Source organism: Perca fluviatilis, chromosome 3 (assembly GCF_010015445.1).
Source record: "Perca fluviatilis chromosome 3, GENO_Pfluv_1.0, whole genome shotgun sequence".
Lineage (NCBI taxonomy): Eukaryota > Metazoa > Chordata > Actinopteri > Perciformes > Percidae > Perca > Perca fluviatilis.
Window position 1 is genome coordinate 46781715 of NC_053114.1, and position 27880 is coordinate 46809594.

At 41.2% G+C, this 27880-nt stretch overlaps 1 protein-coding gene across 2 annotated transcripts; it reads left to right on the forward strand.

Annotated features, from left to right (window-relative positions):
• Positions 1-27611, forward strand: LOC120556092 (piggyBac transposable element-derived protein 4-like). 2 transcript variants are annotated; one of them, XR_005638793.1, is made up of 3 exons: positions 1-128; positions 8159-8245; positions 27474-27611. XR_005638793.1 is itself a non-coding variant. In XM_039795481.1 (3 exons), exon 3 carries the CDS (start codon positions 16196-16198, stop codon positions 17855-17857), a length of 1662 nt encoding a protein of 553 aa, XP_039651415.1. In that variant the 5' UTR covers positions 1-128; positions 8159-8245; positions 16157-16195; the 3' UTR covers positions 17858-17909. The 2 variants fall into 2 exon arrangements, 1 of the variants encoding a protein (XP_039651415.1); XM_039795481.1 differs by lacking the exon at positions 27474-27611 and adding an exon at positions 16157-17909.
• The last annotated feature ends 269 nt before the right edge of the window (positions 27612-27880 follow it).

Here is a 27880-nt window from a genome sequence, read left to right on the forward strand (position 1 = left end):
AATCTCTAAACCAATGCCCACGTCTGATGGACAGTGGACGGTTTCTGTCTTTCCTTCCTTGTCTTTGTGGACCAACATGAGCCGAGGAACTGTCTGAATGATCACCACGGACCTCAGGAGGAGGACAGGTATGTTTCTAAAGTTGCTGTGAGCATATTTCTTTTTTTAAAGATTATTTTTGTGGCATTTTTAGGCCTTTATTGACAGCTGAATACATGACAGGGGAGAGAGAAGGGGGAATGACATGCAGCAAAGGGCCGCAGGTCGGAGTATATCTCTATATCTGGGCGCACGCTCTACCAACTGAGCTACCTGGGCACCCTGTGAGAACCTTTCTAATGTCATTAAGAGCTGAGCCACTACAACACTAGATTTAAACTTCCCTGACAGACAGTTTGTGAAAACAGCATCTGCCGAATACCCAAAATTCACTTTTCATATCGCTTATTAACAGATTTAGTTGTGTGAGATGTTACAGGTGGAATAGATTTCTTTATGTTTCTACGTATAGTCTGTCCCCACCTTGCGTCAGTTACGAAGTACTACAGTATGTGACAGATATAAAGTACTACGTACGGTATGTGACGATATGACGTACTATGTATGCATCGGTTATGAGCTGGAAAAGAAAGAAAGAAAGGTTACAGAATCAAAGGCATGGCATCTCGCTCATCCTCTTCGGTGATGATCAGACAAGTACAATAGTAGAGGGTCTGAGTTTTGTTGGTCAGTAGCCGGAGAAGTTCCCTCATGTGCTTAAACTGTTGAATGTGGCGTCTATACGAGAGATATTATTGTTATTCTTCGTCTTCCAAAGATGTTGTGTATGTGCTACATTAGATAATGTGTCAGGAATATGAGGTTACAACATTCAATTCAATTCAATTTTATTTATAGTATCAAATCATAAAAAGAGTTATCTCAGGACACTTTACAGATAGAGTAGGTCTAGACCACACTCTATAATTTACAAAGCCCCAATAATTCTAGTAATTCCCCCAAAAGCAAGCAGTGCGACAGTGGCGAGGTCAAACTCCCTCTCAGGAAGAAACCTGGGACAGACCCAGACTCTTGGTAGGCGGTGTCTGACGGTGCCGGTTGGGGGTGTGATGAACAGTGGCAATAATAGTTATAATAAAGATAATGGAACAGTGACTTCAAATGGTAGTCGTAATTCATGTCATAGCAGGGCACAGCAGAGCATATCAGGGCGCTGCAGGGCGTTACAGGATGTAGCGTGGCACAGCAGAGCATGGATGGACGTAGCAGGAAGCAGCAGGGTTCAGCAGGACGCAGCAGGACATTGTAGGGCACGGGGGGGGAAAAAAAAAGAAGAAAGGGAGAGGGCCGGGGAGAACCAGCACAAGGGGCTTTGGGGGCCATCTAAACAAAGGAAATAGCATTTCTGGGACATGGATGCACACAAATGGAAACAAATGGAAAGAGAGAGAAGTGAGCAGCTCAGGGTGTCAAAGGAAATCCCCCAGCAGTCTAAAACTATAAAAGCATAACTAAGAGACAGGTTAAAGAGAGGAGCCTGGTCGGGCTAGAACTCTCCCCAACCGGAACATGTCCATAATCAGATAACTAGTCAAGTCAAGTGGATTTAATTGTCATTTCAACCATTTACACTGTATATACTGAGACGAAACAACGTTTCACCATGGATCAACCTCCAAAAATATGAGGAATACAAACATATAATCCAGGCAAAAAAGTGATGCCGTCACTGCTGCTAAATCAAGGAGGGAAAGCTGGCAGAAAATAGTTACATGCGTTATCGATATCACTGCCCCAAGGCAAGGCAAGGCAAGGCAGCTTTTATTTTGGTCATAGTGTAGTATCAGATCAGAAATGTATTTTGGCCCTAAACCGTTTAGTGATTTATAAACCAGTAAAAGTATTTTGAAATCAATTCTTTGAGGCACTGGAAGCCAGTGTAGAGACTTCAGTACTGGAGTGATGTGATCCACTTTCTTGGTTTTAGTGAGGACTCGAGCAGCAGCGTTCTGAATCAGCTGCAGCTGTCTAATTGATTTTTTAGGGAGACCTGTAAAGACACCGTTACAGTAGTCAAGTCTACTGAAGATAAAAGCATGGACAAGTTTTTCCAGATCCTGCTGAGAGTCCTTTAACCCTTGATATATTTTTAAGGTGATAATAGGCTGATTTTTTAATTATGTTAATGTGGCTTTTAAAATTTAGGTCTGAGTCCATGACTACACCAAGATTTCTTGCTTTGTCCGTTGTTTTTAACATTGTCGTTTGAAGCTGAGCGCTGACTTTCAATCGTTCCTCTTTTGCTCCAAAAACAACCACCTCCGTTTTTTCTTCATTTAATTTAAGAAAGTTCTGGCACATCCAATCATTAATCTGTTCAATGCACATATTTAATTGTTGTATTGGGCTATAGTTCCCTGGCAATAAGGTTATGTAAATTTGTGTGTCATCCGCATAACTATGGTAACTTATTTAGTTGTTTTCCATAATCTGAGCCAGTGGAAGCATGTAGATGTTGAACAGAAGAGGCCCAAGAACTGAGCCTTGGGGAACTCCGCACGTCATATTTGTATGCTCAGATGTATAATTACCTATAGACACAAAGTAGTCCCTATTCTTTAAATAGGATTCAAACCACTTTAGTACTGAGCCAGAAAGGCCAACCCAGTTTTCCAATCGGTCAAGTAATATGTCATGGTCTACCGTATCAAATCCAGCACTGAGATCAAGTAATACTAAGACTGAAATTTTGCCACTATCTGTATTTAAGTGTATGTCATTAAAGACTTTAACAAGAGCTGTCTCAGTGCTGTGGTGTGGTCGAAAACCTGACTGGAAGGCATCAAAACTGTTGTTTAGCGATAAGAAAAGGTTGAGTTGTTGAAAAAACACTTTTTCTATGATTTTACTTAAAAATGGAAGGTTTGATATCGGCCTATAGTTGCTCATTAGTGTCGTGTCTAGATTGTTCTTTTTTAGGAGTGGCTTGATGACTGCAGTTTTCAGGGCCTGTGGGAAGATACCTGAGAGCAGAGATGTGTTTACAATCTGTAGAAGATCTGAAGCCAAACAATTCAAAACATTTTTGAAAACACCCGTTGGTAGAATATCAAGGCAACAGGAGGAGGTTTTCAGATGTTGTATAATGTCCTCCAGGTTTTTAAGGTTGATCGTATGAAATTGTGTCATATTTTTGATTTTGTTTTGCGTGCACACTGTGACAACACATATCCTGTACTTGATATGGAAGCATTGACTGTTTGTCTAATTTTCTGAATTTTGTCTGTGAAGAAGGAGGCAAAGTCATTGCAAGCCTTGGTAGACAATAGTTCAGATGCTATTGGTACTGGAGGGTTAGTTAATCTATCGACAGTAGCAAACAAAGCACATGAATTATTATTGTTTCTGGCAATAATGTCAGAGAAAAAGGACCACCTTGCATTTCTTAGTTCCAGATTATAAATGCGAAGTCTCTCTTTATAAGTGTTATAATGGACCTGGAGATTAGATTTTCGCCAACTGCGTTCAGCTTTTCGACACTCTCTTTTTTCTGTTCTCCCAACTATAAAATTTCTCCATGGAGATCTTTTCTTACCAGAGACAGCTTTGACCTTAGTGGGAGCAATAGCATCAATAACATTCGTAATTTTACAGTTGAAATTATCTACAAGCTCAGTGACTGAGGCCCCAGTGAGGGTGGGTGTAGAGGAGAAAAGCTGAATGAATGATTCACTGGTGTTTTCAGTGATATACCGTTTTCTGATTAACTTTGTTTGAACACTTTTGGGCAGAGAGATAGTGCCGTTAAAAAAAAACACAGGAATGATCACAGAGAGCAACATCAGTCACCACAACCTTGGAAATGTTTAGACCCTTTGAGATAATCAAGTCCAGTGTGTGCCCCTTATTGTGCGTGGGCTGTGTCACATGCTGAGTCAGTCCATAGCTCTCAAAAACACAACACAGTTCTTTGGTGCCTCGGTCCTGGGGGTTGTCAACATGAATGTTAAAATCACCAGCAATAATTACACGGTCAAAGTTAATACAGATTATAGACAGCAGTTCATTAAAATCGTCAAAGAAGTTTGCACAGTATTTAGGTGGCCTGTAGATATGTAGAAGTAGAGCTTGAGGGGAGGATCTTAGCTGAAGAGCCACATATTCAAAAGAAGCAAAATTTCCGTAAGATATTTGCGTACATTGGAATGAGTCATTAAACAAAATGGCGACTCCACCTCCTTTCTTATTCACTCTATTCTCACTCATAAAACTGAAGTTAGGGGGGGCTGACTCAATGAGAACAGCAGCACTGTTATTATGGTCCAACCAGGTTTCAGTTAAAAACATAAAATCAAGATTGTGCTTGATAATAAAATCATTGATTAAAAATGATTTTCCCGCCAAAGACCTAACGTTTAGTAGTGCTAGTGTTAGTGCGTTTTCATTTTTTGGGACAGACTGTGGCTGACGAGGAATGGATGCTAAATTTGCAAAGTTTGCAGTTATGTGCTTATTGGCCATTCTTTTTCTATTACCTATCACAACATAAATTGTGGAAGAATCTAATACGCAGGGCCCAGGCTTGTCTTGGAAAGAGTCATGAGTGCTACTAGGCATGCTGCCTGGACCTGCCCCATATCAGTTAACGCTTGCTGCATTTTGCACACAAGCATCCTTATCAGTTTGGGGAGAAGGAGTCAGCTGCCGTCCTTGAGGAGGGAGAGGTGCCTGGCGTTTTACGATGGGAGAAGGAAGGGGGGCATACTTGGTTCCAGCATTTACCAGCTGCTTCATCTGGTCAGTGAACTCCAACATGGGGATGGGGGAAAGATGGGAGAGCGACGTATCCTTAATGGTGTAGACACATATAGCCGACGGCCGACCGTTGACAGAAAACCCCGTCGATATGATCAGTCGCGTCCCCGAGGTCCAAAAAACTGCCTCGGGACACATCAAAAAGACGAGAGGAGATGAGACGTAATACGCCTCCATAACAGCAGACGGCGCTAATCTGTAATGTTGCCCAAGAAATGAAAACCGGCAGCTGATTGGACGAACAGGTCACATGGGTTGGTTTTCTCCGGATATTCAGACATGGTGGCCGTTCAGAATACGATCTCACATTGTACTAAAATAGTTCACTGAAACGTGTTTCTGAAAACATTTTAAGCGAGAAATAGGCCGTGCAGTTGCTGAATCTGTCTTCATTTCAGCTCAACAAAGGTCAGTTTAAAAGATTTTCATCAGATTTTGAGAGACTGTAGTCACCTCATTCCACTCGTCATTTCTGGGTGAGTCCCGACGGCCCTGCTGCCAACCGACCATGTCAGGTCGGCCAAAATGAACGCCGACAGCCCCCCAGACGGACGACGACACGGGACACACTGAACCGATTTGAGTCACTGACCTTGCCAGACTGTCCCACGGCCGATAATCGGCCTGATGTGTCTCGGCCTTAAAGAGGTCCTCAAAGCTGTCGTGGTTGTCCAAGGAGTTTGAGGAGTGTTGGACGGGTGAGACGGGGTGTTGAGATTTCTCATCTCCAGTCTTTGGTCTCCCATGGTCAAATCTTTGCTCAGGTGGGGGCTGTGGTGGCTCACTGCCGCACTTTGTTGTGTCTTCCTCTTGTTTTGGTTCATCTTGTCTCGTGTCCTTGGCAAAGGGAGCAGATGTGTGGCACAGAAAGTAAAGTAGGTTAGAGGTGAACAGCTTTACTCCTGGCTTGTTAAGGAATAGTCCATCTGCTTTAAAAAGATGTCTGCAGCCACAGAAAATGTTTTGAAATTGTCAATGAACTGCAGAGAATGGTTGTTGGTACATGCAGTAGAAAGCCATCTGTTCAGTGCCAACAGTCTGCCGAATCTCTCAGCTCCTCCTCTGACTGGCGGTATAGGGCCACTGATAAACACCTGCGTTTAGGGAGCTGACTGCGTTCAGCAGATTCATAAAGTCACGATTCAGCACTTCAGACTTTTGCTTTACAACATTATTTGACCCTATATGCAGTATAATGTTCTTCACAGTTGGGTGTGCTGCTACGATATCTGGGATTCTTTGGGCCAAGTCAGACACCATGTCTTTGGGAAAACAGAGTATTTTGGTGTTTTTACTGCTTTTTATATCTTTCACAGCAGAGTCACCCACAATCAGAGTTTGGGGCCCAGTTGTTAGCTTTCCCTGTAGCTTTTTACTTTTAGAATTGCTCTCAGTCCTTACCCTGCTGTGTGATGATGAGACGTAATCCAGGTCATGTCCAGGGTCCTGCAGCAGAGGAGCAAATCTGTTCTTCACCTGCACACTCAGTTGTTGGGGAGGCATTTTGTTGCTGATTTTCCCTTTTGCAGCTGTCCACGACTGTGTCCTGCTAAGTACAGGGGTTGAAGAGGCGCTCTGCCTGGATGATAATGCAGGCCAGCCGGTCGTATCACAAATCTCAGGGCACTGTGCTCTGCCCGTTAGTCGTCCTCCCATTTCCCAGGAAAATGATTTACTCTTAGGCTTTGCACCAAAAGAGTTCCAGGGAGGACTGCCACTTGTTGATTTATTATCCGTTCCACAGCCCTCCTGTTTCTTTGTGGTCTTGCTGGTGCTAGTTAGCCGTGTGTTAGCATGCTTTTGTCCATTGTTTTGGGTCACTGGTAAAGTGGTGTCATTTCCACATGATCCGTTCACTTCCATATTTACTTCTAACCGGTAAATTTTGGTTTCCAGAACTGCAATCTTCTGAAGGAGTTTGTAGTAGTCCTCTATGGAGAAGGGTGGCATCTTGCTGCTAATTAGCTTTAGCTACAGTCACTTTAGGACAGGCTTGGGCTATTGGTAGGCCACGCTCACGCAGAAAAATGTTCAAATATGACAATAGCCTACTATGTCTACAAAAAATGTATAGTCCAGTGATTTATAAGTATCCAAGAGCCACTGCTCATAGTTTCTCTCAGAGGAAAAGCAAGATTATCAGCAGAAATATGCAAGCAGAAGCAGGAGCAAGCAGTAGAGCGTCTGCACTGTAAGAAGCAGGAAGCAGCACTTCCCAGGCACAAGATCTGACCATAATTACACTTATGCTTTCCATAACATTAAACTTTAGTTGCTGTATTATTTCAGTTGCAACCCTGGCTAAAAAAAATTAGAATATTCTGCATAATGATATAAATAATAATAAGTATGGGGGATAATAGTTCAGTGTGCCGATGTGCAGCACACTGAACTAGAAAATGTGTGTGAATGCTGCATGTTGAAAGACTGACGCTACACTTTTTATTATTACACTGGATTGCTGACTTGATTTTTTGCACATTAAGTCCTTCCACATTTTTTAACGTAGAAACTACATTCAAACCACAAAACATTCAGCTCAAGCTGAAAGCCATCCTGATGTCAATAGGGAGCTCATTCCACCATTTCGGAGCCAGGACAGTGAACAGTCAGGATTTTGTTGAGTGATTAGCTCTCCCTCGCTGTGAGGGGGCAGCAAGCAGTTTGGCTGATGCAGAGCGAAGTGGGCGGGTTTGGGTATATGGTTTGACCATGTCCTGGATGTAAGCTGGGGCTGATCCGTTCATGGCCCTGTATGAGAGTACTAGTGTACTGTATGAGAGTACTAGTGTACTGTATGAGAGTACTAGTGTCTTGAAGTGGATGCGGGCAGCCACTGGTAACCAGTGAAGAGAGCGGAGGTGCGGTGTAGTGTGAGAGAACTTGGGGAGGTTGAAGACAAGTCGAGCTGCTGCGTTCTGAATTAGCTGCAGGGGTCGGATGGCACATGCAGGCAGGCCAATCAGGAGGGAGTTGCAGTAGTCTAGATGTGAGATGACTAGAGCCTGAAACAGAACCTGAGCAGCCTTCTGCGTTAGAAGGGGACGTATCCTTCTGATGTTATGCAGCATGTATCTACACGATCTGGTGGTTGCAGCAATGTTGGCAGTGAAGGAGAGTTGGTTGTCAAATGTCACACCCAGGTTTCTATCAGTCTGGGTGGGGACTACCACAGAGTTGTTAATTGTTATAGTCAGGTCTAGGATAGGAGAGCCCTTCCCTGGAAGGAAAAGGTGCTCAGTCTTGTCAAGATTGAGTTTCAGATGGTGTGTGGACATCCAAGAAGAAATGTCAGTCAGACACTTTACATTCATATGATTTATTATTTTCTCTTTTTTTCCAGACAGTGTCCGTAGTCGCCAAGCTTGTGGAACTTCAGATACATTTCACTGAACCTTTTTCTGGGTGGACCGGGACTTTAAAAACACAGGTATGTATCACAGGTTGGAGGGTTTTCTGTCTTCCAGTTTGTTACATCAGCTGCTGCTCTGGGTTCTCATTTATAAACGTGGCGTATGCACAGAGCAAAACACTGCTGAAAATGTGCTTACGCCACTTCCCACGCAAAGGTTGTGATAGTGAGTGATGTTTGATTTTTAAAATGTTGTATTTGTATTTGTGCTTCCTGTGGGACTGCAGATGTAAATTAGCTTAAGGCCAACTCTGGTGCAATGCATCAAATGGTTACATTTATGTTTTAATTGCACATTGTCCCTTACAAATAAAATCAAACGCACTGGAACCGCACCATCCTGGTCCAAATACAGGTCCTCGCCACTCTGGGGGCCATCGGCTGTTTCCTGAGGGAAATGTCAGACAGCTTTTATAAATATTATATATAATCTTCAACTTTATCACTAAGCCTTGTTTGGATATAATATATAGTCTTGTTAAATCTTATCATATAGGTCTGGTATATTGAAGCTGTCCCAGAGTGCCATAATGCCTGCCGTTTAGGACGGTATTATTAATATATGTCAGGGGTGTCAAACTCAACTTCACTAAGGGCCACGCTGGAAATGACGATCACAATAAGGGCCAGACATATTTTTATTGACATGCTTTTATTTAACAAACAAAGTCAATTACCTTTATATTGTTGCATGTCTCATATAGCTTTCTCCCATACAGTTTGGTCGACATAAAACCCTAAAAAAGTCAGCAAAAAAGTTTCCTAGTCATATACAAACACGCTGAAGGACGCTTTTTTTCATTGCTTCAGACGCTGACAGTCGCTGTCCAAACATCCGTATTTTACAAGTTTGGAGTGAGAACGGTTTGTAAAAGAGGCTACTGTCTGACCTACAGACTGTACAGACAGAAATCTGTATCACTCCTTTCAACCTTGTGAAGGCAGTGTTTACCAGAGACTCTCTTTCCATTCTTACCTTTCATAATAAAAGCCTAAAACATAGGCAACACTGTTTTCCAGAGGGAATTAAAAACAGTGATTATTTTGCTAAAAGGAAACTCGGAGTTCCGGGAAGATGGCGACCGCGTAGGCAGCACGTTCTAGAGCTCTGAGACTTTTCCAACTAATTTGGTCTTCCGTGTGGTCTCAATAGACTAAAGAGTGCCTGGTATGAACATCGATGACTATTTCAAAAAACCTACTGCCAACATGCCAAAACCGAAGGGAAAGAAAACCGAAGGAGATGGTGGAATCCTCGTCAACCAGGAAATTAGCGGCAATGATGCTAGCATTAGCTCTGGCCCTGCGGCAGCAACATCTGATGCTAATACCATCATTCTCGCTCTCACAGCGGTCATAGACAGCAAATTAGCCGGAGTCACGGAACAGATTGAGAAACTGGAGGCGTCTGTGACGCAGACGATGGATAAAAAAATAGCTGATGTAACGCAGATGATTGAAACAAGACTGGCCTCTGTGTTGGAAGCCGTCGCTGACCGTGGCACTGAGATACAGGCCCTGACTGCGAGAATGGACACTGTAGACAAACAAATGGAAGTCGTAGACCAGACTGCAGCTGCATCTGAAGCCAAAATCATAACTTTTGAAAAACAAATCAACCAACTAAAAGAGCGCACTGACCAGCTGGAGAATCACTCTCGGAGATGTAACGTCAGAATGTTGGGAATACCAGAGCGCGAAGAGGGGACAAACGCGGTGAAATATCTTGAGAGGTGGATCCCCGAGTATCTTCATCTGGGACGCCGCAGACGGCAGAATCATCCTGGATCGTGCCCACCGTATGCTGGGCCCTACACCGCCAACCGGTCAGAGGCCTCGTCCCCTCATTGTCAAATTCCACTATTACTCCGATAAAGTCCGGGTAATGGAAGCCGCTCGCAGACTCCACCAGAACGAGACCCCGCGTCATCAGAGGATCCTCTTCTTTAACGACTAATCAGCGGAGATCGTCCGTAAACGCAAAGCGTATGACGGTGTGAAAGCCCAACTCCGGGAGTTGAAAGTGGAATATGCGTTGTTATATCCAGACATCCTGAGGGTAAACACCGACGGTGGTGGGTACCGGCGCTTTTCAACTCCGGTTGAGGCTAAGGTGTTCCTTCACACTTTCGAGCTGGCACGCGCCCCACCTTCATCACAAAATGTTTGATGAGTAGCTGATATCTGGATGAAAGGTTAAACCTCTTTAATACGAGTTTACAGATTGTTGTTATCTTATAGCTCGGGGCACTTTTTGAAGGAAGAATATGTTACTAGACCACACGAAATATATAAATACACACATTTATATTTTTTATATTATTTCCATTCTTTTTATTTACCTATTGAGATAGAGCTCTATTTTAGACCATAGATAGTGGAATCAGCCCTCTGTGGGACTCGGCTTGTTTGAGCACAGCCCGGCTTTGGCACTGCCAGTTCGTTTTTGCGCAGTGCTTTGCCTTTCTTTTTTATCTTTTTAGTGGATGTTTCGAAGTTTTTCTCTCCACATTGTTTTTTGTTAGTTTTCGAACTGTTTGTAGCTCGTCTCCCCTCTCTCTCCATACAAATGTTAATCCAATGTTGTCAAAGGTATTACCTGCTCAGCCTAATTTAATTATTATTATTTTTTTTTTCTCTCTTCTTCTTCTCTTAATTGTTATGTGAATGATGGCTAAAACAGGACATATAAACTGCATATCACTTAATGTGAAAGGAATTAACAATCCAACTAAAAGGAAAAAAATTATAACTTATTTAAAAAAACAGAAGACAGACATTGCTTTCATCCAAGAAACTCACCTTACTGATATTGAACATACAAAATTGAAACGCGACTGGATTGGTAGAGTTTATTACTCCTCGTTTTCATCAAGTTCTAGAGGTGTAGCGTTGCTCGTAAACAAAAATCTTAGATTTCAATTAAATGCAGTACAAAAGGATACCTCAGGTAGATTCATATTAGTTGACTGCATGATTAACAGGATCAGGTTGACACTGGTGTCAATATATGGTCCTAATATAGACGATCCAATTTTCTTTAACAAATTAACCATGAAACTGGCATCCGCAGAGGGTCAATGTATTCTGGGAGGAGATTTCAATCTTGTGTTGAACCCGTCATTAGATCGCTCAGCCCCTAAGAACACTACTCTATCAAAATCTGCAACAGCATTGTTTCAAGGCATGAATGATCTTGGGTTAAAAGATGTGTGGAGACTGAAAAACCCGGGCAAAAAGGAATTCTCTTTCTATTCTAATGTCCACAACACATACTCTAGAATCGACCTGTTTTTGACCTCACAAACACTACTGTCTCACATTAAAACATGTCTTTATTTGGCTGCAACCTTATCGGATCACAATGCTCTAATGATGGAAGTATCATTGCCACAGGAAGGTCCTGCCTCCCATAGATGGAAATTTAAAACATTCCTACTTAAAGACCCCAATTTTGTAAAATATATGAACGACAAGTTAGATATATGTTTGGAGACTAACTCAAATACTGCTTCTCACTCAGTTATTTGGGAAACCCTTAAGGCATATATGAGAGGTCACATTATTTCATTTATCCCACAAAAATAAACAAAAGAGAGACCAATTATCGCAACTAGAACAAGAAATAAAAACACTTGAAATTCATCATGCCCAAACCAATCAATCTGAAATCCTTAGTACATTAAAACAAAAGCGAACTTTGTATGATAATCTTTGTTCTAGTAAAGCTGAAGCAGCCATGGCGAGAACCAAATATCATTACTATGAGTTTGGTAATAAAACTAGTAAATTGCTTGCCTGGCAGCTAAAACAAGAAGATACAGAGAAATACATACAATGCATCAAAACTGATGACGACCAGTATTTAGAAGGCTCTAAGGACATAAACTTGGAATTCAAAAAATATTATGAAACGTTATATAAAACCGAGCAGTCAACGGAAACTGAAATCAAAGACTTCTTTAGCAAATTGGCAATGCCTAAACTCACAGTTTCAGATAGGAATCTATTAGAAGAAGCAATATCAGAAGAAGAGGTTCAGCGAGCGATCATGTCCTTACAAAATAATAGAGCCGCAGGACCTGACGGGTATCCAATTGAATACTTCAAAACTTTCTTAGAAAAAATATTAACACCGCTAACAAACATGATTAGAGAAGCATTCAATAAAGAAACACTCCCAAAAACATTGGAATTGGCGACTATTACGCTACTTCCAAAACCCGGAAAGGATCCACAAAAGTGCGGCAACTATAGACCTCTCAGCCTCCTCAACTCTGATTATAAAATCTTATCGAAAATTATTGCACAACGCTTAGAGAAGGTAGTTCCAAAAATCATTAATACAGACCAAATGGGCTTTATCAAGAACAGACAGGGTGCAGATAATGTTAGGCGACTACTTCATATTATAGAGCACACAAAAAAACATGACCACCCTGCCGTGATTGTCTCTATGGACGCCGAGAAGGCGTTCGACAGGATAGAACCAAGCTTTCTTCTCGAGACTATGAGGGCCATGAATTTTGGTGAAAACTTTCTGTGTTTCATTAGGACCCTATTCAATTCGCCAAGATCACAGATCCTAACAAATGGGGTTCTGTCGGACGCCTTCTCCTTATCACGTGGCTGTCGTCAGGGCTGCCCTTCCTCTCCTGCACTTTTCTCAATTGCAATAGAACCATTGGCTATTGCCCTGCGATCAGACATATCCATCATCGGCATAAAAATTGGAACGGAAGAGCATAAACTCGCACTCTATGCAGACGACTTATTAGTATTTATATCTCAACCTATCATATCATTTCCCTCGCTATTGATTAACCTTAAAAAATACAGTGCTGTATCGGGATACAAAATTAATTATTCCAAAAGTGAAGCTTTTCCAATCAACATGACAGACTATCACATTAGTCTGCTTCCAGTTCAATTTAAATGGTGTACGGAGGGCTTCAAATACCTGGGAATCACTATCTGCAGCACTTATGACAAAATATATGAAGAAAATTACGCCTCTATGCTAGCCAAATCTAAAAAAGACTTACTGAGATGGATGGATCTCCCCTTATCACTGATTGGCAGGATTAATACAATAAAAATGAATCTTTTACCCAAATTTCTTTATTTATTCCAGTGTATACCATTGAAGGTTCCTACATCCTTTTTCAATGAATTAGATAAAACACTTACTTCCTTCCTATGGCACAACAAAACGCCGAGAGTCAAACTCCTCACATTACAGGCACCTTATTCCAAAGGTGGCTTGAATCTCCCAAATTTTAAATTGTATTATTTGGCTGCACAACTTCGCGCTCTGTGGATGTGGTTTCACTGCAGAGCAGATGAGGTAAAATGGATGTCAATCGAACGACATGAATTACAGGATAACCCTTTAACAATCGTACCATTTTTGGAATCTGTGAAGAAGCTAAAAACAATCACTAAAAACCCAATAATTTCTGCCACATTTAACGCGCTGGCAGCAATTACACGTATCAGTTAGACGAAACATAAAATTATTGGTAAATTCACCTCTCACAAACAATCCCAACATCCCAGCAGCCTTAGTGGATGGAATTTTACAAAATTGGGTGAGAAAAGGAGTAAGAATTGTTAGTGACCTCTACACCAATAATGTCTTCTTAAGTTTTAGTCAATTGTCAGAAATTTATGACATAGATAAATGTAACTTTTTCCAAATACTTACAAATTAGAAGTTGGATCAAGAGTCATACTAAAGGGAGTTTCCCACACAGACCCGAGGAATCTTTACTTGAAAAATGTATTTTTAATTCCAAACGTAATGGAACTAAAGGTTTAATATCTACAGTGTATAAAACCGTAATTGACAACTTACCGGCTTACGCCAGATATATAAACAAAACAAGGTGGGAGTCGGATCTTGGGTGTACTTACACAGAGCAGAATTGGAACAGATTATTGGAATTGGCACAAACAAAATTGGTTTCCTCTAACCACAGACAAATTCAATTCAATATTTACCATAGAACGTATTTTACTCCATATAGATTAAGTAAATTAGGGAATGGCATCTCTGATCAATGTCAAAGATGCACTATCTCTGTTGGAACTCTTGTGCACATGCTATGGAGTTGTACCCGTTTGAAGCCATACTGGTCTCACATTATCGCAGTATCCTCTCGGGTTTGCGGACAGGCTCTGGACCCCGACCCTAGGATTTGGTTACTGGGGGACGTAACCTTACTGAAGGTGAACTCAAATAAGAAACATTTTGTGTTACTAGCAGCTACGGCTGCCAAGAAGTGTATCCTGAAGGATTGGAAGAGTGTCTTCCCCCCCAGCCAAAAACACTGGGCCAACGAACTCCTGTCGTACTGTACACCAGAAAAAATTCTTCATTCTATCCGAGGAAAACTAAATGACTTTGAACTGACTTGGACTCCTTTTTTGAACATCTTGACCCAACTCGACATGTCCTCAGACTAAATACAAATTTATGCTTATTACTGTTTTTTTTTAATTTTTTTTATTTTTATGATTATGTAATATCTTGCCTTGTGGAGAGAGGGTTTCTGTTGTTTTCTTTTTGTGTTTTGTTAAAAAAAATTTAAAAAAAATAAAAAATAAAAGGAAACTCAATAAATAGCTCACAGTAACTTAGTTGTCCTGGGGTAATTCCTAGCCCAAATTAAATCTGTTGCCGTCAAAATATGTTTTTTACTCATCAAATGGTCTGAAAATAACAACCTGATCTCACAGAATCCCATGAAATGAACACGGCCCCTTAACTAAAAATCTGAGGCAAAAAATTCAGTGATGGGCACACGGAACAATTCCATGAAATGAACACGGTCCCTTAAGTTAAAGAAAAGGTCGTGGGTGGGCTTACGTTTCAATGACACGCGGGACAACAACGGGACAGTTGGGTTTAGGAAAAAAGGAATGGGACGCGGGACAAGTATGGGATGGTAGCCTGGTTGACACCAGACCTCACTCTCAGCTATAACTGAGAGTGGGGGGGTCTGGGGAAGGTTCATTCACAGCCCATTTCCAAAGGGGCGTCACCAACGGACGATGCTCAAATGCCTCCTTGGATAGTCCTTCAACCAATCAGAGCAATGATCTGGGTGACGCTGCAGCGACAGCGAAGCGGTAGTCGCCATGTTGAATGTAAAAAAAAAAGCTGTAAAGCCCGCCTCAATGGTTGTGATTGGTGTAGAGCCCACCTCAACGGTTGTGATTGGTCTAAAGCCCGCCTCAACGGTTGTGATTGGTGTAGAGCCCTCCTCAACGGTTGTGATTGGTGCCTGGATTTGTAAACATTGGAAATGGGTTTGAATGGGTTCTTGGCCAGACTTGCAGAACAAATCTCAAATTTGCCGGATGTTTGTCAGGGTTTTCCCAGGCTAACGGGACGGTTGATTTAGTAAATGTGACGCATGAAAATTTCACACACGGGACACTATCCCCGGGCTCCTGGGTGAAAGTCCTGTGTTGTTTGACTCGTCCACCCCCCAACCAACCTCCCTGTGCGGGTTTTCGGGCTTTCATACTACTCTCTACCGTAGTCGCTCCTAATGCTACATCATCTTCTCATTGACTTTACTTTGGCATTGTTTTCCGTGGTGACCACCACCACGTAATGCGCTGTTAACAGTTCGTGATCGTTTCACAGAAGTCTGTGAGACCAGGCTGGAAAATAATGGTAGTTGTTGTATATTATGCTCTTAATGATTATAATAAATTTGAAGTAATTTCATTGAATTATGCGTTTTACTGAATTTAATAACTTCTGTTGTCCTTTGCAGCACAAAGTGGTGCAATGGAGCAAATTGTCACATCATACTGCTTGCCAAAACATCTTTGATCATGGATATTTGATGTGTGGGGTCAAGCAATGGTTATGACAATTACAATAATAATAACAAAACAGGTCTTTTCTCACAGGTTTCTTCACATTTTAGTCTGAGAGAGGCAGGCAGCACAATGAAGAGGCAGAAGAAGAAGCCTGCTGCAGAAATGGAAGATGAGTATGAATTGAAGGAAATTGATGAACTTGATGAAGAGGAAGAATCAACAGATGAGGTAGAATCTGAGGAAGAGGACCCAGCTGAGATAGACGACTGTTTCCAGTCAAAGGATGAAACATTGATCTGGTCTTCCATCCCTCCCAGTGACGGACGAAGCATGTTGACAGCAGAGAGAGAGACAAGCCACCTTGGTCCAACTGCTTATGCAAGGTCTCGAATTGACGACATAAAGTCCACTTTTGAACTGTTTCTGCCAAAGCCCGTTGAAGACGTGGTGCTGAACATGACAAACAAGGAGGGCCAACGTGTTTATGGCAACAAGTGGAGAAAGATGGATCAAATGGATCTGCAGGCATATGTGGGTATGTTGATTCTCGCTGGCGTGTACCGATCCAGTAAGGAAGCCACATCTAGTTTATGGCATGCCGAGTCTGGTAGGGCAATTTTTCGTGCTACCATGACACTCAAGATGTTTCATAAAATCTCAAGAGTGATTCGATTCGATGATAAAGACACAAGAGAACGTCGTAGTGCACGAGACAAACTGGCTCCCATTCGAGATGTATGGGACAAGTGGGTGTCTCTCCTGCCGTTGATGTACGATCCTGGTGCTGATGTGACTGTGGATGAGCGCCTGGTCCCCTTCAGAGGTCGCTGTCCATTCAAACAGTACATCCCGAGTAAACCAGGGAAATATGGGATAAAAATATGGGCAGCATGCGATGCCAGGTCCAGCTACGCATGGAACATGCAGGTATACACTGGCAAATCTGCTGGAGCGCAGTCAGAAAAACATCAGGGCATGCGAGTTGTCCTTGATATGACAAAAGGTCTTCAGGGGAAAACGATCACCTGTGACAACTTTTTCACTTCACATGCCCTTGGGCTGCAGCTGCTGAAAAGAAAGCTGTACATGGTGGGAACAGTACGGGGGAATAAGCCTGAGCTTCCCCCTGCACTGGTGTCAAAAACAGACAGGGCACGGTTCTCATCGAAGTTTGCCTTCACCGAGACCCATGCTCTGGTGTCCTATCGCCCCAAAAAACAGAGAAATGTTCTTCTGATGAGCACTCTGCATCGGGATGCTGCTGTGAGTGACAGGGATGACAAAAGGCCAAAAATCATCGAAGATTACAATCACAACAAAGGGGGTGTTGATAACCTTGACAAGGTTACCAGTGTGTACACGTGCAAAAGAATGACCGCCCGTTGGCCCCTCGTTGTCTTCTACAACATTCTCGACGTGTCTGCATACAACTCTTTTGTCCTGTGGTCTGAGATCAATCCAGCCTGGAATAAGGGGAAGAACAACAGGAGGAGGCTCTTCATGGAGGAGCTTGGGCGACAACTGGTGATGCCTCACATCAAGCGACGCAAGGTTAATCCCCGCACATCAGCCGCTGCCAAATTGGTTAATGAGATCCAGCAGTTCTCGTCCAGCTCTACCTCTGCAGCAGCTGCCCCATGCCAACTTGCCCTTCCTGGCCCATCACCCAAAAGGAGTAGGTGCAAATTCTGCCCTCGCCGGACTGATGTCAAAACATCAAAAATGTGTCAAAAATGCAATGCATACATCTGCAAAGATCACGCCATTACTACCTGCCTCGAATGCAACTGAGGCCACATTCGGACTGTTAATATTCTGAAAAGTTCGTTTTTGAAAAGTTAAATGTTTTGGAAATGAATGTTGACATGTTTTATATGTCAGGTAATGAGTTGGAATAAAGTTGACTGAAAAGTTCAAACATAGAGGTTGGTGATAATTTATACTTTATGCTTTATATCAGTCAAACCAGATGAGGTCAGTTTGTGATTATGTGATTATGGGCTGCCATTAAAGTAATTGAAGTGGTTTAAAAACAGCATCCTCACTAAACTTTGGCATATAGCAGTCTGTGCAACAGATTCTCACTCCCATCTCGTAACATACGGACGCTTGGTCAGGTATCTTTCTCATTGTTATATGACGCTAAAAGTCTCCTTTAGTGTCATGAACACAGTTTATGTATACGAAGGGCGCTTTTTTCGTCGCTTCAGACGCTGACAGACACTGTCCAAACGTTCGTATTTTATGAGTTCGGAGTGAGAACGGGTTGGTTTGTGATGATCTGTTAACACACATGACTGTAATAGTTAACTATAATCTGAATAATTAATTTTATTTATTTTTTACCCAAAAACAAGCAAAAAACTAGAACAGCAAGCAGTTATGACGGGGCCCAAGCCACCGGGCGAAAACGGAAATCAAAGCATAACATATGGAGGCGAACGTCGGGAAATATCGAGAGGTTTGAGCCACAAGGTCTGTGGTACGTTGCCGCTGCAAATATCCCGTTATATTTGATTGAGTAAAAGGGCCAAAACTCGTCTACTTTGACTTTAGCGCCCACGAATGTCCGATCTTTACCAAATTTGGTACAGACGCTCAAAGCGGCATTCCGAAAGAGCACCACAAGTTTCGCGTTGATAGCATTTACTGTGGCAGAGATATTGCAATTGCAAATTCCCCATTTAAATGCATTATTTGCCAAAACAAATAAACGTTAATTATAGCGCCCCCTATTGGCAGATCTTCGCCAAAGTTGGTACTGACTATCGTAGTGGCATGTTGAACAATGATCTTAAGTTTGTTGCGGATACCATTTAATTTGGCCAAGATATGATATGATATGTGTGTGCTAGCTAGCTATTAAAATTAGTTTGATCGTCAAATGCGCATACTTTAAGGTAACACAATTCTCTTAATAACTTTTGGTCAAGTCCATCTGGAGATACTATCTACCAGGTTTCATGCAGATCGGTCGCACGGCCTAGGACGAGTTCGAAAAAGTTGGTTTTGCTTATTGCGCGATATTTTGAAAAAAGTTTTCAGCAGAAATGGCCGTGGCCTATATCATGTGATTCAGCTTGATGCAATGAACACGTGGATTGAAGGTTTTCTAATGTGCGATATGTAACGTGGGAGTTAAAGGCAAAAAAACATTTTAGCGCCACCTAGTGGTCCACATGTGTAATTTTGCGTAGGTGTGGTCCATGGCCCTGTAAATTTAAAGTTGTTCACATTACTGTAAAGGGTGAATCTAGACTTGGGTCCCATAGGCCACGCCCACTTTGACCCCTCAGTACCCCACTCTAGGGTTGTCCTTAGGATTGCCCCTAGATGGTACCCATCAAACTTTGTAAATATCGGATGAGCCGTTCATTAGATATAAACTTTTTGTACTTGTAGCGCCCCCTAGTGACCAATTTTTGTAAAACGCGTGGGGGACCTCCAGAGGGTCATGGCAAACAAGAATCTAAAGTTTGGCATTGATAGCATTTATCTTGGCAGAGATATGGAAAAGTTGGTGTTTTCATAGTTAGCTACACAAATTTGTTTGTGCATAATATGTGCAATTTTTATCCTCTAAAAATTCTTTTAACCATCTCATTATTCCCGTGTGTCACGTAAACGTAAGCCACCCACGACCTTTTCCTAAAACCCAACTGTCCCATTATTCCCGCATCACATGGAATAGTCCTGACCGAGATGTTAAAACATTTCACATTAATCGCCCTCTATGGAGTTATATTCCTATCTTTAATAAAGAGCGCATTCTTTCAATTTGAGAGCATTTCTCACTGATATTACGTTCAGATTTTGTAATAATTTCCCTCAAAACCTTGCTCTCACACTCAAATAATCACTGCTCGCGCTTGGATTTGCTCTGCTTGTGCTCAAAGTTTGTGATCGCGCTTGGATTTGCTCTGCTTGCACTCAAACTTTCTGCTTGGACTCAGATATGTTGTTGTTTGGACAGATTTCCTGCTCTCAGCTTTGAACCTTCTCCTCGCACTCAGGCTGATTCTGCTCACTTGCAAAGTTTCTGCTCGGATTTCTCCTCGCGCTTTGGATTTTTGTGTGTTATAACCCTATCAAAAGTCAACAACCAATAGAATGCCAGCTGTAGTGTTGACCAATGAAATGATCCCAACCCCGTTGAGGGTGCGTCTCCTTACTTTAGAACGTCTGTTGAGGGCGGCTGTAACCTGACTGTAACCAAGTTTATATATCCCCGCCGCCTTTATGGCTTTATTATAAGTATATGTCAGCAATGTGCACAGAATGGTCGACGCACTTTCACCTGCACCGCCCAGGAAACGGAGAAAGCTTTGAAGTGGGACGTATGAAGTTATGTCCACAACTAGAGGGTGTAGTAACATAACGTAGGCCCCTCCGCTAGCTAGCTAGCATATGGCCTAGCTTGATGTCCAGAAACAAATAGAGGTGGTTTAATGTACCTAAATAATGATCAATGATTACCAAATTTCTCTCTCATATTGCTCCTCATAACCACTGAAAACTGTCAAAAAAATCTAACCCAAAGTCCAATTATTATGGACGTTATGTGACTGATAACTGATTGATATCTGATTGATCATTGTTTAGGTACATTAAGTTACCACGTTAAGCTTTTTCACGTTAAGCGTTAGAATGTCCCGGCTGCTGTTGAGGGAAACTGTAGTCTATAACTTCCTGAGCGACCGATCGTCCATTTTTGCCCCCTTTACATAATAAATATGGCTATGAAATGGAACATGAAATACATAAATGAGGCAATACATATATAGGCATTAGTCATTATAGTTCAGTAGCCTAAATACATATGTTTTACTTATATTTATTTCCGGGGACTTTTATTTATTCCGTCTATTTATATGCACGTTATATTCAAAGGAAGTTTAGTTATCTCACAGGCTCAGACTAAAAGCAGCAGCAAGCCTGCCTGACATCAGTGCATAGCATATCACTGCAAAGTAAATAAAATATGAATAAATCACGAGCGCGGTAGATTCCCAGGTCAGCTAGAGCGGATAACGCAGCTCTGCAGACGAACCAGAGTCAGTCAGCACCGGGGAGCGAACCGCGGGGACCAAGCTCACAGGGCTGGTAGCTAGCTGCTAGCTAGCTGCAGCAGCTAATATTAGAATATTAGACCCAGCACCAGAGGTCTGATCCCCATGATTTAAAACGAAAATCAAATAACCATTTGTTTTTTAATACCTGTTTATGAAATGAAAATCAAATGAACGAAAAAGTACACGGACCCAGTCTGTTAAGTACAATTTCACCACTAATAAAACAGATCTAGAGATGATATGCTTTATTTGCAACTTAAATGTAATTTTTTTAATTAATACAAAGCAAACTGAGCAGAAAGAACAAGTATTTTGTTGGTTTGTTTCTCTTCTTCCAGGTGTGACTTAAGTACCCCTGTTGAGCTGCATCACAGCTGCACTATGTGCATGGACCTGTGCCAGTCAGCACATCACTCACCTGTGTGCAGAGGACAGGCAGCAGTAGCACAAACCAAGAAGGTTGGCAAGTCTGATAATAATGCAATTGTAAAAATAATAATAATATAATAGTAAAATCATGTTACATACACTTATGTTTCTTGCTTAAATTCACAGGGTGCACAACCAGGCCTGGGAGAGAAAATTACTGATGTCCACAAAACCAAAACCAGAGAAGGTAAGGTAAGATAGTAATGATGTTAAAGCAAGCTATGTACACCTAATATATTATGTGTTGATGTCTATGAATCTGTCTTTAATAGGAGCATACTATACAAAGACAACAGTGGAGAGTTCCTGGATCGGTCTGTCCTCAAAGTGCCAGAGATCTACAAGGACTTCACCCTTTTCTGCACCATCAGCGTATAATCAAAGTGATAAAAGAGAACAAATTATTGTTTTCTCTGTTGACATGAATAGGTGCCTGTAATGTCTGCCCATATATTCAATCAATTCAATAAATGTTGATAAGTATCACTGCTATTTCTTAAATCATTGTAGTTTTTCAGAGCAATAAGATACAGATTATTAAAACCATGTTCACATTTGCAACAAATTAAAACCCTGATCAAGGCAAATTGTTTTTTCATGTTCCATAACATTTATAAAAAATAAAAACAGTACAATTAAATTTACCAGAGCTGACACTTGGTAATACTTAGCTTTAATTCCTTGTCAAAACAATGAGTAATTCATAACAAATTGCACAATATTTGACACAAAACCTTAAAAGTGTATGGTTCATACTACGGTGAAGCAGTACAATGTGCCTATAGGATTTACAGTAGCAGGAACATTGATATTGGCAAACAGATGACCCAGGTTCAGGTGAGTTTGTGAGCAGGGTTATGAATAAAGATAAGATAAGCCTAGTGTTCACAAGAGGGATGATTCAGGTATGGCAACACAAATTAAGAATAATTCAATTAAATAGGAGGTATGTACAACTAGTAAGATAAATTAACTATACAAGAGCAATTAAGGTAAAGTTTTGAGGTGGCAAGCTAAAGTATAGTCAATAGCATGGAGTCAAGTCAACAGTGTACACCAGAATAATATATACTGTGATTAAGTAATGATACTTACTGTTGTCTGTACTAATATAACACAAAAAAATAATACAGTGTTTGATGCAGTATGGAGAACAACCAAGTCCCATATGAACCCAAGAGACTTTAAGTGTAGCTGTTGATGATGTTCACTACAAACAAAACTTGCAGATGGTTGTAGTCTGTAGCCAGCCGTACAGTAGGTAGATCTGGAGCAGATGGTTGTAGTCTGTAGCCAGCCGTACAGTAGGTAGATCTGGAGCAGATGGTTGTAGTCTGTAGCCAGTCATACAGCAGGTAGATCTGGAGCAGATGGTTGTAGTCTGTAGCCAGTCATACAGCAGGTAGATCTGGAGCAGATGGTTGTAGTCTGTAGCCAGCCATACAGCAGGTAGATCTGGAGCAGATGGTTGTAGTCTGTAGCCAGCCATACAGCAGGTAGATCTGGAGCAGATGGTTGTAGTCTGTAGCCAGCCATACAGTAGGTAGATCTGGAGTAGCAGGGTGAATTCTAGCTATCATGGGTTGGTGATATGACACACACAGATCAACAGGGGTCAAACCCCTCAGCCCCACCTGGATGAAAAGAAAGTAAAACAAAATACTTGTTTTTTCAGTTCAGTTTGCTTTGTATCAATTAAACAAATAACTGCTATTTAAGGAGCAAATAAGAAACCATATCATTTCTAGATCTGTTTTTATTATAGTGATAAAATTGAACGTTTTATACAGATTGCTATGAATCTATTTTCAAACTAATGTTATATGAAGGAATGAAGACTAAATTCTGATGAACAACAAACAACAGTGATGCAAAAACTGACACAAACAATCCAGTTTCTTGTGTTCTTTCAGTTATATTACAGTTTATGTTTTACTACTGGCTCTAACATGAAATTAGCCAAATCCCAGGAACATGGTTAACCAAACGAGGAAAAAATACAAAGTAGGGTCATCACATATACACACACTGTCCGTCATATGTCGTTCAATCTAGCTAGCTATACAATAAAGAACATATATTTGTTTCTGGACATCAAGCTAGGCTATATGCTAGCGCCATATGCTAGCTAGCTAGCTAGGTGCTTAAGTTATGTTACTCACCCTCGTTAGTTGTGGACATAACTTCATACGTCCCACTTCAAAGCTTTCTCTCCGTTTCCTGACGGGTGCAGGTGAAAGCGCCGACCATTACTCGGGCACATTGTTGACATATACTTATAATAAAGCTATAAACGGGCGGGGGATATATAAACTTGGTTACAGTCAGGTTACAGTGCAGCCGCCCTCAACAGACGTTCTAAAGTAAAATGAACGCACCCTCAACGGGGTTGGGATCATTTCATTGGTCAACACTACAGCTGGCATTCTATTGGTTGTTGACTTTTGATAGGGTTATAACACACAAAAAATCCAAGCGCGCAGGAGAAATCCGAGAGCAGAAACTTTGCAAGTGAGCAGAATCAGCCTGAGTGCGAGGAGAAGGTTCAAAGCTGAGAGCAGGAAATCTGTCCAAGCAACAACATATCTGAGTCCAAGCAGAAAGTTTGAGCACAAGCAGAGCAAATCCAAGCGCGAGCACAAACTTTGAGCACAAGCAGAGAAAATCCAAGCGCGAGCACAAACTTTGAGCACAAGCAGAGCAAATCCAAGCGCGAGCAGTGACTATTTGAGTGTGAGAGCAAGGTTTTGAGGGTAATTATTACAAAATCTGAACGTAATATCAGTGAGAAATGCTCTCAAATTGAAAGAATGCGCTCTTGATTAAAGATAGGAATATAACTCCATAGCCATCAATCAAACGGAATCAATACTTCACTACTTCTTCTTTTCTTTAGTTTTTTAGGGACAACTTTAACAGGCCTATTGATCTCAGGAGCTGGTGTCTCATTTATAAAACTGTGCGTAGGATCTTTACTATCAGTGTACGTATGTCCCCTAAAGCCAAAAATGTTATACGCCAAAATAAATCTGATTTATAAACTGTGCGTACACACATCTACAAGCAATGTTCCCTTTATAAATCAGAGATTACCTACAAGTGTGCGTACGTGGATCAGCCTCTTATCCCGCCCTGTACACGCCCATTTTCAACCATAGTCAATGCAAAGCACCTCGTGAATGCTGATCAGTGTATGAATGACCCTGGCAGTTGTTACACCAAATCATGATGACTGGTGGAGAAAAAGCCAAAAACTTCTCAGACGCTGGTGAATTGCTGCAAACTGAATTATCAATTCGGCCTGTTCTCGCACAGTGTAGGGAAACCTGATCTATACACTGCCTATATTAATACTATCTTCCAAAATGGCAGGCATTAGGGCACTCAGGGACAGCTTCGATATACCAGACATACTGTATATGATAAGATTTAACAAGATATATTATATATATATATATATATATATATATATATATATATATATATATTATATATATATATTATATATATTATCTCCAGACAAGACTTACTGATAAAGTTGAAGATTATATTTAATATTTTTAGCTATCTGACATTTCCCTCAGGAAACAGCCGGTGGCTCCCAGAGTGGCGAGGACCTGTATTTGGACTGGGATGGTGCGATTCCAGTGCATTTGATTTTTATAAATTTCAGTTTTATTTGTAAGGGACAATGTGCAATTCAAACATGAATGTAACCATTTGATGCATTGCACCAGAGTTAGCCTTAGGCTAATTTACATCTGCAGTCCCACAGGAAGCATAAATACAAATACAACATTTTAAAAATCAAACATTACTCACTATCACAACCTTTGCGTGGGAAGTGGCAATTGGGAATTTTTTTGATATAAAAACGCTGCTGTATGTGAGTATATAATGTCTCTGGTGAGGCAAGAACTAAGTCTATAAAATAAAATTATAATTAACATGAAGAAAGTTCAACAGACTCTTAAAGCTGCAGATGATGCAGAGAAAGCTGACATTTTATAAATGAGTCACAGAAAACTGCATCAGTCAGGATATTATATCATGAAGAACAACAGAATATGTTCAATCACTCAAAATAAAGAATAAATCGTGCACCCAGTGTGCTCAGTTAGTAGAGTGGGCGCCCGTATATAGAGGGTTACTCCTTGACGCAGCGGCCGCAGGTTCAACTCCGCCCTGCAGCCCTTTGCTGCATGTCATTCCCCCTCTCCTCTCCTTTCACTATCGCGCAAGTTTGATCTGAATTAGAAAGTTGTTGTTAAAAGATGGCTAATGAACTCTTTTGATGACTTTTGTAGGGCTTCATGTCAACAAAAATGTGACAAAAAGCAACAAATTTCCAAAAAGGTGACACATGTCTGTGAAAGCCACAAAAACATTGGAACGAAAACAACAAAAATGATGAAAAAAGCACCAAAATGTTTAAAAACAGTGACATGTAGTAACAAAAGCACGTCAATAATCTCTCCATGTCTGGCCCTCGGTGGGATTCTCTTTTTCCACTGTGGCCCTCTGGGAAACTGAGTTTGACCCCCCTGGTCTAGAGGGAGGGAGCTGCTGTACTCAACATTAAACAGCAGGGGGCGTCCTCGCTGCATTTAAAACCAGAGCTGCTGTCTAATCTGCTGGGCCCAGTTTTTCTAAAGTAATCCAGCGGGATTTCGGATCATGGATTGGATCAAATCTTGGAAATGGGTTTTTCAAAAGCAAAAGAGGGATTCTGAACTAAGATCAGAGCATGTAGTCCATCTTACATTTGATCTGGATCAAACCTGCCCTTTGAACTCGGTTTGGAATCTATTTGATCAAAAAAAAACAGGATTATCCTGATCCAATCAGAATGGAGGATTCAGTTGTGATTTTTCGAACCAAATAAAAGCAGTTTTTTTATAGTGAATGATCACAAAATCAATGTTTACTGATGATATATACAGTACATGTCTTCATATTTGAAGCATATTTGAAGCATGTCACATCTAATGAGATGTGGTAAACAAAACATTATAACAAAATAAAGAATTTAAAATGTTTCTGTTTATTACAGTTTTTCTGTTTCTTAAAATTAAAACAACCAATGTCTATTAGTGGCCTACCTGTAGTTCTTAGCTGAGCCAGCAGGCTACACTGTTGGCTCCATTTAAGGCTCTGGTCAACAGGATTTGGTCATCCTGAAATTTGGTATTTGGATCCCAGTGGTCCAGTCCAACGTTCCTTTAAAAATCTGGCATAACAGTAAGATGGATCAGGAGATCCTGGATAGCTAAACATGAGATTTCCAAATCGTATCAATTTGATCCAGATTAAATTTTTTGAAAAACTGGTCCCTGGTGATTAAACATGAAACTACAAGAACAGAAACAGTCATTACACCACAGAGCAAGCTGTTTCAAGGAATTACACAATTAACCTTCGAGCTGTCTTCCTGTCGACCTGCAAACTTTGGTTTTTCTGGGTCGAAATTTAAAACTAGAATTGGTCAACACTTTTTCTCACTTTTCCAAATTTGTTATCACTTTTTCCTGTGTTTTTGTCGGGTTTTTTTGCGATTTTTGTAATCTTTTTTTAGACAGTTTATAAATTTTTTCAATGTTCTTGTATAATTTTTTTTTAAATGCTATAAAATTTAATAAAACACCCTAATTTATTTTACAGAACCATCCACGTTATTTTTTTAATTTTTTTGACAATGTGGTTAAAAGAAACCCAAATTTTCTGTTATAGAAACTTTTTGAAAACGAGTTAACTTTGACAACGAGGACAACAGGTGAGCTAAAAATTAAAAGGTGATTTCATTCTGCAGTCTGTATTTTTATTTGATCTGAATTTAAGGTAAAGGTACTTTATTTGTCACATACACGTAGCGAAATTCATTCTGTGCATTTAACCCATCCCTCAAGGCAGCCAATGACAGTGCCCGGCAGTGCCCAGAACTTAAGGTCTGGAGAACCTAGTACATGTTTTTGATGGTGGGGGAAACCAGAGCACCCGGAGGAAACCCACGCAAACATGGGGAGAACATGCAAACTCCACACAGAAAGGCCCCGGGACGACCTGGATTCAAACACAGAACCTTCTTGCAGTGAGGCCACAGTGCTGACCATTGGGCCACCATGCTGCCCTATATAATTTATTGTGTTTTGTGGCAACAGCTCAGTCAGTAGGGAGTTGGGTTGGGAACCAGAAGGTTGGTGGTTCAATTCCCCATACAGACCAAAGTATGGTGGTGGACTGGTAGCTGGATAGGTGCCGGTTCACCGCCTGGGCACTGCCAAGGTGCTCTTGAGCAAGGCACCGAGCCCCCTGC

Coding starts and splice junctions, on each gene's coding strand:
- LOC120556092 (XM_039795481.1), top strand. CDS start 16,196: ATGAAGAGGCAGAAGAAGAAGCCTGCTGCAGAAATGGAAGATGAGTAT.